The sequence below is a fragment of the Cetorhinus maximus genome, chromosome 15 (assembly GCF_964194155.1).
Source record: "Cetorhinus maximus chromosome 15, sCetMax3.hap1.1, whole genome shotgun sequence".
In the NCBI taxonomy this organism is placed as follows: Eukaryota; Metazoa; Chordata; class Chondrichthyes; order Lamniformes; family Cetorhinidae; genus Cetorhinus; species Cetorhinus maximus.
In genome coordinates, this window is record NC_135893.1 from 103,889,827 (window position 1) to 103,900,121 (window position 10,295).

The 10,295-nt window shown below is 38.0% G+C and overlaps 1 protein-coding gene across 2 annotated transcripts in view; it reads right to left on the bottom strand.

Annotated features, from left to right (window-relative positions):
• marf1 (meiosis regulator and mRNA stability factor 1) overlaps positions 1 to 10,091 on the bottom strand; it is a 43,024-nt gene extending 32,933 nt beyond the window's left edge. Inside the window, exons 1-7 of one of the 2 annotated variants that reach the window (XM_078559141.1) lie at positions 9,839 to 10,090; positions 8,260 to 8,403; positions 5,553 to 5,724; positions 2,716 to 2,939; positions 2,181 to 2,298; positions 1,596 to 1,768; positions 566 to 1,000 (exon numbers count right to left, since the gene is read on the bottom strand). In XM_078559141.1, the coding sequence (XP_078415267.1) occupies positions 566 to 1,000; positions 1,596 to 1,768; positions 2,181 to 2,298; positions 2,716 to 2,939; positions 5,553 to 5,724; positions 8,260 to 8,403; positions 9,839 to 9,991 (1,419 nt within the window). In that variant the 5' untranslated portion in view covers positions 9,992 to 10,090. Of the gene's footprint in view, positions 1 to 565; positions 1,001 to 1,595; positions 1,769 to 2,180; positions 2,299 to 2,715; positions 2,940 to 5,552; positions 5,725 to 7,737; positions 8,404 to 9,838 lie in introns of both variants that reach the window. The other variant, XM_078559140.1, reaches the window with a different exon arrangement.
• Positions 10,092 to 10,295: the final 204 nt, after the last annotated feature.

Here is a 10,295-nt window from a genome sequence, read left to right on the forward strand (position 1 = left end):
ATTACAAATGCCTGTGAAAATTCACTCTTGAAGTACTGGATATTTCACTTTCCATTTTTTCATGTTACTTCATTTCTTTGCCAGTTTTCTCTGCCCTGCCTCTTTCTGACAACAATAACTACTCTTTGGGATTACTCTCCAGTATCTCTCCCAAGTGGCCACTAATTTTAACAGTGAGGGTATGTAAGCTTGTGGGGAGAAACACAGCTGAGCCCAATGCTCTTTTTATCGTTTGTCCACGTCCATGCACTTCCAACAGGTTTATTGAATTGCAGTGAAGTGGGGATTGAACCTGGGACTTTACTAGTCTGTATGCGTCAGCATCTCACCACAAATACATGTCCAGTCACATTGCTCAATTTTTAACCTCAAATTACATTTCACTGACAATTGTGTATCACCACAATCCTCAAATGAATCACACCCAATGGTTTACATTGCTTTGGAGGCTGATATAGTTATGTCTAGCGTTATCACACAATCTGTAAAGAGATTAGTCACAGTAATATGTTGTTGTTCCCACGATCCCACATGTAATTTGAGCTGCATTAAACGAACAATTTACCTGTAAACTTCTGACATTGCTGTCTTTCAATGCTGATCCTTGGGGTGTCTGTGAATTCTTTACTGTAGAATTTTTACCATTCTGTAACTGCTCATCAAGGCCTTTGTTCCGCTGAGAGAGTTTTGTCAGTTTGCTTGCCTTTTTAGGGGATTTTGCTTTTTCAACTGCAAAGCAGTTATTTTTGCTCTCACAAAGATCTTTGTTTTTTGGTGTAAATGACACTAAGATCTTATTGCCAAAGACATCTTCATTTTCCATACGTTTCTGTGCACGCTCAGCACTTTCCTGGCTTGTAAAACGAAGAATTGCACTGCTACCAGTAATGCTTAAAACTTTTCCACCACAATTATCAGACAAACGACGCAGTCGGTTGCTTACTTGCTTGCTGTCTCTGTTGAGTGGTAAATTGTATGCATACAAAAGAGTATGGCATTGCTGAAGAGCAAGTAGGAAAGTAAGTAAGCAAGAGTATGAGAAAACAAGAGTGAAAGTGAAATCAATTTTGCTTTTTTTTTGGTTAAGAATTAAATAATTCAGCAATATTTCATTGCGAATACACTTTTTAAAAAGCTGAGAGAAGTTGTGGGGTCCCACAATTCAATTACTTCCAACTGAAACATCACAACTTGTAAGTACCTGGGCTACCTTTCATTTCAGTGTGAAAACCTAAATCATTGTTCAGATACAAGTGTTGCAGGAGAAAGGCAGCCTCGCCAATGTGAAAAACAAATTAACAGACTGTACAGGTCAGTAAAGTACCCAAATCTACAAATATTAAGAGTTCCCATCAGAATCTAACAAAATATAGCCTTTTAGGGGAATTATTTAAGATGTAACATTTTATGCAAACTATTTCATAACAGGCTAAAGAGGGTTCCAGCTTGTGTTAGACAACTGAAACCCTGCAAAGAGAAAAGATAGGGCAAAATTGCCTAATGAACAATGCTGCAAGTCTCAAATGATCCATTAATTCTTCAGATTTCAGAATTTGTTAATTTTAATTTAAATTATTATTTTAGAAGACACTTACTGGCATTTTTTCTGGTAATCTCGGTGGTAAGTTAGAAACAAATTCCTCAAATTTGATATGCTTATGTGCATGTTGTAAAAGTGCATCTGAAACTTGATTCTTATGCACCAAAATAATCTGAAAACCATGTCGATGTCGAAGGTCACTCAGTTCTAAGGCAAAGTTAACATCAGCTGCAAAATGATAAAGTCACAATTATTGAAAAGAATAAATTCTGATTGAAATTAAATTCTCACTCTTCTATTGCAAACTACAAATGCCTGGACAAGGTTTCCTCAATGTTCACTCATTGTTCAGTACTTTATTAAGAAATGTTTGTAAGGGATGATGCAAAATTAAACTGCTAAACAATGAATACTTTGCAAAATTTGCCTTTATCTCCACCTAAGAGAATACATGTTGCTGCTATGTTACATATTCATCCATTTTCATTTCTGCATTTCCAACACCTAAAATTACAGAGACCCAATCCCAATTAATTTATAAATTTCACTGTGGCAACAACACCACTGAGCTTCTTTCTAGATCCCGTTCTTTTCCTGTGTTTCAAGTGAAAATGAGAGTTTTGTAGCACTGATTACTTACAGGACACCAAAATAACAGTGGACGGAGCTGTGTGAGTGTCAGCAAATCGCCTCAAACTCTGTCTAAGTTTATCATCTGCAGCATTCTTTGCTGTTGCATTGATATGTGCAACTGTCACCTGCAAACACAGAAATGATCAAATAATACTAATTTTCAATCACTAAATCTCAGCGCTAAAAGGTACAAGTACTGTCTCATTCACATTACTCAGGGGGATGAATCAAGAATGGGGAGGGGGGGAGCAGGCAGAGTTAATTTAATCTGACATGATCAGACTGGACACCCGTTTTACAACTTTAAAGTCAAAAGAATATAAAAAAATCGGGGAGTTACTTATTTGAATGCAAAGGGCATCAGCATATATTTACTAACCTTCTAAAAGTTTGAAATGCAAGAAGCATTCGTCATTCTTTCACTTTAAAAACCTTTCATGGCAAATTGCTTGTCTCTTATTTTTAAAATTAACAGCACATTATATTCCTTATATTCAGAAAGTACCGTTGACTGGTATTAGTGGGTTATACAGCTGTCTTACCTGGCAGTTGTTAAGTTCCTGAATGACTTCCTTGTTCTCTTTGCTAATATCACATACACACATGAATTCTGCCTCTCTGTGGCCTTGAAAGAATTGTTGACGGATTCGCTGTACTATTGTCATGGCTGATCGTCCTGTCGGGACGGAACAATTTTCTATATCCCAAAACACCCCGATAGGAGGTAGATTCTCCTGCTGTCCTATTATACCAACATCAGGTGATCCTGTAAAAATTCATCCCAGAATTAGAACCACATTTTCCAGTGTACTTTCTTTCCCAGTAACTGTCACTGCTAACAATTAAAGCTGTATTCTCCTATCATTTTATTAATTTAAAGCTAACACAAAAAATAGGTAAAAGCAAAATACCGTGGATGCTGGAAATCTGAAACAAAAACAAAAATTGCTGGAAAAACTCAGCAGGTCTAACAGCATCTGTGGAGAGGAAGACAGAGTTAACGTTTTGAGTCTGTATGACTCTTCGTCAGAACTCTAAAATAGAAAATAGAACTCTTCATTAAACCATAACTAACACCCATTAATCAGGGTGTCAGAAACATTTTGATATAAACAAGACCAAAAATAATCACAACATTATTAGTACAGTGCTTTAAGAAATGGAAGCCAATGTAAATAACATTCTGGAAGGGCGTAAAAAGGGAGTAAGACAACTACAAGGTATTTTAAAATCAATTTTATTTATACAACTGAAGTTTTAAACTGGGTTTCAAGCATCCATTTGAAAGAAATACTGAGTGGAATCTTCCCTCCTGGAGTCTAAGTTCGGTGGCGAGTGCAGAAGTACAGTGATTTCCATTGTGGGGTGGGATGGCTGATCCATGCACGATCTTGTGCTGTACAGCTCATTACATACGCATCCAAGAGGAACTTGCCAATTCTTGCGGCGGGGAGGGCAGAAAATTACCGCCCCTGCTGTTAACCTCATGGGGTCAACGGTCAGACACCATATTTAAAGGCCACCCAGACAGCTTGCACTATCCCTTCCATCTTCGGCCGGCTACTGCTCAACCCTTCCTCACTAGCCATTCCACCATTCCTTGGTCATCCTCCATGTAACTTGCACTGTCACCTTCCAGTCTCAAGTATAGGCCGGCATTTGCGTACTCTCCCCAAATGCAGCGGCATCTCACTATTAATCATGGAGGAAGTCTACCTCGCTAGGTGCACATCACTTATGCGCAATCATGAATGTGACCATTCTAATTTCTCGCTGGCGGGGAACTTAATTTGGTGGGGGATCTTTTAATGAGCATGCATGTCGTGCTAATGCATGTAAAAGAGCTTCCCGACATCAATTGTTGGGGAGCTCAATCCACCTTTAAAAGTCCCGAAAATTTAATTGCTAAAGTTCATCCCACCATCGAGAAAACTGATTTTTGGCCTCCCGCCAAATTAAGATCCCCGGCCGCTGCTGGCGGGACTGTAAGATTTCGCCAACTATATCTTTTCCATTTAAAAGGAATAATAGAAAGAATCTGACGGGTGATTGTTGGTTTTTATTCTTTCAGCAGCACAATCAGGCTCTTGGAATTAATTTAACTCAACCATTTGAATGTAACAGCAATTTATGTTGACTCTAAATTGTGTGAACAAGCATAATGTGAGCAGTTCTCAGTGGCATGGGGGTATCAAATTGACTGATGGATGTCTCAATAATTTAGTAAAAGATGCAGCTTATTTCCTGGAGAAACATCTTTAAAAAAAATCCATAAATATGACAATTCATTAATAATCAATAAATTAATCTTCAAAATGCTGGCTAATTAACAGGATACATTTTTAATTTAGGAAATTTAAGTTAGGTGGAACTAAATGGCTTGATTTGAGGACTAATTAAAAATTCGATACAGAATGATCAGTAGTTAATAGCAAAATGCCTAATCTTCCATCTGGTTTTACTGATACTCCATCTTACTTATTCTGATTAGGCATGATTTTCATTCTCAATCGATCTTAGTAAGAGTACTGTACAAAGCACTCTGAGAAGGAAAATGGTTGGGACAACACAAACTTCTAGAGCACACCTTGTGCTTGTCACTCCATGGACATTACTAAAGTTGACCGCACAATCTTCTTTAGCCTGCTCCCATGATGCTCAATTAATAACTGCACCTGCCACTGTGGAACTTCAGATTCCACTTTTGATCCAAGTCTATGCTGTGTGAGCTGTGCTCAGGCAGGGTGACAATACAGGTGCTATAATTGCCCTATGCAATCGTACGCTGGGGCAAGGTGAATGGATTAGAAGAGAGGGGTGGGTGGGTAGTGAGGTCAGTCACGGTTCCCTGCTCCTTATCACTATTCAGTAACTCCCCCTGTGCATTTTAGGTGGAGGGAGGATTGGGTTTGGTTATGATGCCTCCCTCATGTTTGTGTTGCCTGCTTACCGATGAACAATCATCATTCAGCAACCACATGGCTTTTCTTGTTTTTGAAAAGTTACATCAAGGAAATCGAACTTATAATTAAAGGGCTCTCCATATACATGTGTGAACACACATGTATATTTACATATATGTAATATATGTGTAACAAATAATCTACGTCCAGTTGTTGGCTCATCTTAGTAGTCAGTTTATAATTCAATAACTTTGGAGAGTGCCAATCATATGCAATGTAGCAGAGTCTCCTAAAACTTGAAATACTTCATCTGACGACTCCTTCTCTAAGTGGAGAGTGTGTGGGTTGTGGTGTCAATGTAGATTTATATAATGGTTGATCACGAATTATTGTTATTTTCTTTTAAAAAAGAAAAAGTTAATATCAATGAGAAAGAGTATTAAAGCATAAGTTAAGATAATACTGCAATCACATACCATACTTTTGTGGCTGGAGGCCCAAGCTTCCTGTTGTTAAAACTGGTGTCTCTGCAGTTTGACCTTCAATTTGAACACCATTGCACAAAGACATGGGTACTGGAACAGACTGTGCAGGAGGAGCAATATTTGGCCAAATCTTTGTAACATCTATAACAGGACGTCTAGGTGGCTGCAAAAGGATTAAAAAAAACAAAGTAGGACAACTCTTCAGATTACATGCAAAGCAGCCTGCTTTAACTTTTTGAGAAATTCATAGAAGTATTATTTCTGCAAATAAATTAACAGGCAATAGGTATTCTTTGTGTAAGAGACAAACCAGATTACATTATTCTATGCAGGTTTCTGCTTTTACAATACCAGTTGTCAGTCAGCCATACTTTGAGAAAGAAGTCCACATTTGAAAATCAACTGCAAACTCGTTGGAATGCACAATATCTGAAAATAAAGTAGTACATTTTTTTTTATTTCACCAAATTATTTACCCAGTAATATGGTTCTGTATTAAAATGCATTTATATTTTAAAGCAGATCAGCACCGCTGAATATTTAAGGGGACAGTAAGTACAGATCAGGGGCTGAATTTTTGTTCCCAGGTCCTGATCTCATGAGATGAAATGCAAGTTGGGAACACACAAATGCTGGCAGCAGTACCCATTGGGGGATTTTGGAGGGGGTTGCCCATTAAGTGGCTACCTCCGAGAGCCCTGTCCAATTAAAGACAGTGGGTGTGGTCCCAAATCTGTAGGGCCAATAGGAGGCAGTCAAGCACTGGAATATCATGAGCACCACTGAGTGAAGTGGATGCTGCTACTCTAGGTAGGAAGAACAAGAGGATGCCTCAAGATGGAGGCACTCTCTGAAGACTTTTAAGTGTGTGAAATTAAAATGTGGTCACAGCTGTCAGGTCATCATTGTGATGGGGAAGCCCCTCCAAAAAGGGCCTACAGGCCCAGCTGTGGGAGAAAATTACATGCTGCATGCTTGGAGCTGGACTGACCGGAATTCCCTCCCATTTTCAAGCGAGGTTATCACAGTTTCCTCCTGCACCTTTCTTTGCATCCAATTGGAGAGCCACTGAATAACAGTTTTATTGCACAGGGCTGAGCACAGTGAATAGTGAGCAAAAGGGAAGAAAAAATATCTCTAAAAAGGTTACACTCCAGAATGGTGCAATGGGTAGACATTCAGTGTAATACGAAGCCAATGGAGGAGGGCTGTCATACCTAATTTCAATCCACCAGCAGCACAGTCTCTAAGATTATCCTTGGAGTTGCTGGACTTTGAAAGTTTAAAAAAAAAACAACTTTGGTTCCCACTTGTAATCTCTGCTCCTTCCCATAAAGTGCACCATATGGACATCATGATTAGGATAGGGTCACGCTTGGGCATTATGGCACACCACCCCACTCCCACAATGGTTAACAGCCTGCTATTAATACTCAATTGGGTTAATTACTGTAGATACATCAGTATAATCGTACGCTGATGTCTATTTTGGAATAGAGGATAGTAACATGTGGGGGAGGGAAGGGATGGAATAAGATTTCACAAAGGTCACTTAATAGAGCGCACACACTGGAGAAGGTGAGGAGACAAATTAGCAGCCACAAGCAAGTATTTCAAGTATACATGTATTACAATTTTAATTATATCCATTTACACATAAGGTAAGGCTTATGTTTTGACATACTTGACATTCATGCAATGAAGTGACTCTTTGGGAAGGCCAGGTGGTGTTAATGTTTTCCCAGTTGACAATTAGGATGCAGCTTAGAGGATGAGGTTGTGCAGAACAGCAAAAGCAAGGAAAATTTGGAATTTGTTTGGTTTGGGGTTTTTTTTTGCAGAACAGTATTGATGATGTGACTATACTGTGAACAATTTTCCGTTCCATCATATTTTTCACATTTGCAACATCTTTTCTGGCACAATTGAGTGCTACAAATGCATCATAAAAATACTCCACTGGTTACCTGCAGACTGCATAAATAATTCTGGAAGCCACACATATGTTATAAAGATTAAAACATCTCAGATAAACTGAACGTTTTGCTCATGTGCAAACTCGTCAGCATTTCAAAATTGAATTCAAGTTTGAAAGCTAAAGAATTGAAACTATTTCTAAATATACACTTTTCATCGTTTTATCTTTGAATCAAATAAATTGTAAAATTATACTAACCTTGTTTAAACAATCATCACAGTAATGTGAACCCTTCAGAAACATAGGTGCCATGTGAAAATGTAAAGAGTTAGTGCAAACACGTTTAGGTAGCTCAGCTTGATTCACACGATCTTCCAAGTGCCCTCTAACCCCACCTGTGAGTTCCATGCAGGAAAAAAAACTGGATGCATTGTAGCTCTGTTGCATAGGAGTTTGATGCTGCTTGTGGACACTGCTGTGGAAAGGCTGCAGCTGTTTGAAGAGATTTCCACAACAGGACAGATGTTGGGAAAGAGGTGGCTGAAGCTGACAACCAGAGACAGTATTCTCTATACAGGGACCAGCTAAACGGTCATTAGTTACAGCCACCTTACAAGATTTTGATGAGTGGAAAGTAGGCCTTGAGCCTACCTGACGTGTGACTGTTCCAGCATTTGTGTGTTCTAAAGCTCCAGCTTTTACAGAGCGAATGCAACCATCACCATTGGGAATTTGGAGGGAGCAAGAAGCCTCATTGCCACAATGAGGACAGCAGCTTACTTTGGTGCCAGTTGACTGCTGCTGTTGAAAGGCCTGAATGTCAGAAGGTGGAGCACTTGCAAATAAATTAGAAATAGCATGATGGGAGGGAGGTGGAAAATCCTTCAACTCTAATATGGATTTGTTGCTCTCCATGCAATTTTTCTAGAAGAAAAGACAAAATACTCATGATTAGTATTTAAATTTCTGGTACTCCAACAGTATACAACAGTTCCTCCAACAAAAAATATACTCAAGATTTATGTTATGTTTCATACACTAGTTTTAGAATCTGCATTTGGAAATAATGCAATCATTTCCTTTCACATGAGCAAAGATTGTTACAAAAGAATTCACACATACTAAGAGGAAAGTATCAATGCTTACATTATGGAAATGATTGTAATTACTAATTATATTGTCCTACTTTAAATGTCCGTAAACAGAGAAGAATCAAACAATTCAACATTTAAAGTATTATTTACAAAGTAGTACATGCAGGAATATGATGGAACAGAGTTAACAGATTAGTTTATGTAAGAATTTTTTTCTTTTCTTTGCTTTCAAGTTAGGGCACAGCATCTGTGTACCAATAAATAAATGTGTTTTGTTGGGTGGAGGTGTAGTTGTGGGTGAAAGAAAAATTATAATTAAAGATCAACATTAGTGAAGATTTTCCACTTCTTCCTCCTATTTCTAGCCACAGCAAATTATTTGAACTCTGAGGTCCCATCTAAAGAGTTCCAAGTTCCTAATTATTTTTCTACATTGTAGAGCCCTAATTATGTAAAATAATTATTTTCATCACAATTATTACATGCAAATCATCTTGTGTAAATGCATCGGTTTCCAAGCTTGGACAGCAGTGCAGTCACTCAATAACTTATATATAAAAATATAATATATCTAAAAGTACCCATTTCAAACTTCAGCTATTGTTCCAGCAGGTAACACTATGTGACAATTAACATTACCAACTTATGTCACAACTACAGGTATTACACAGAATTCTGTGACCCACTAACTGAGATGAAATAGACAACAAAACAATAGAAATAATTAAATAGAGCTTTCTAATTTCCTTGAAATTAATCTATTATGGTGAGGGAATCAATTGTATTAAGTTTGTTATAAGTGGCAAGTTTGCTAAAAAAAAATTGTTTACATGGTGATGAACACTGCCCATGAATGGACAATGTCTCTGCTGCCATGGAGGAGAACACTTACAATGACAAAACTTACTTTGCGCCTCTGCCAATTTTTTTTTGAAAGGTTACTCAACAACAGGATGAACTATTCTGAATTTACACAGCTGACATTAAGCATATTCATTAGATTTTCAAGAAAACTTCAGTGAAGCAAAATGAAAACGATTCTAGTCAATGTTGCAGGATGCCTCAACCATTATGTAAATTATAATCAAACATTGCTATCTTCCTACTGGAGTGCTCAACTTCAAAACATGCACACCACTTGTGGGAAGCAGAAAAACCTTGCTTGTACTGAATACAAAATCTTACCACTATATTTCATAAGCAAATCCATTTGTGTTACATGTATGGAAAGGTAGTAAATATCATAGGTTGCAATGAGAATTTACCGTTTTGCCACTAGTCGGCAATATCTGTTCAACTGTTGAAAAGCAATTGGAGATTTTCCAGAGCCACGGTTTGGAAACGCTGCCATCATCATCTGGTTGATTCAGCCATCCAACAGGCCTACTGCAGGAATTCTCCTTTCTGTTGCCATCCATTATATAGCCTTACATACTTCCTCAGCATCCTTTCATCCGTCCTTCCTTTCATTCTTCCTTCCTGTACTTACAAAAACATAAGCAAATATTGTTCAGAAGGAAATAGTGAAGCAGCTGCATCAGGTTTTTGTCTTGCATTTAGACTTCCCCAGCCTGCACTACTTTCATCTACATAACACAAGCTTAGGACCTGCGACAACAAGTCAACATTATTTGGTTAACTTCTTTACATGATTATTAGTACTATGAAGCAAAATGCTAGCTGAACACAACATATACATTCACAAAGGAACAGTGGTACAAA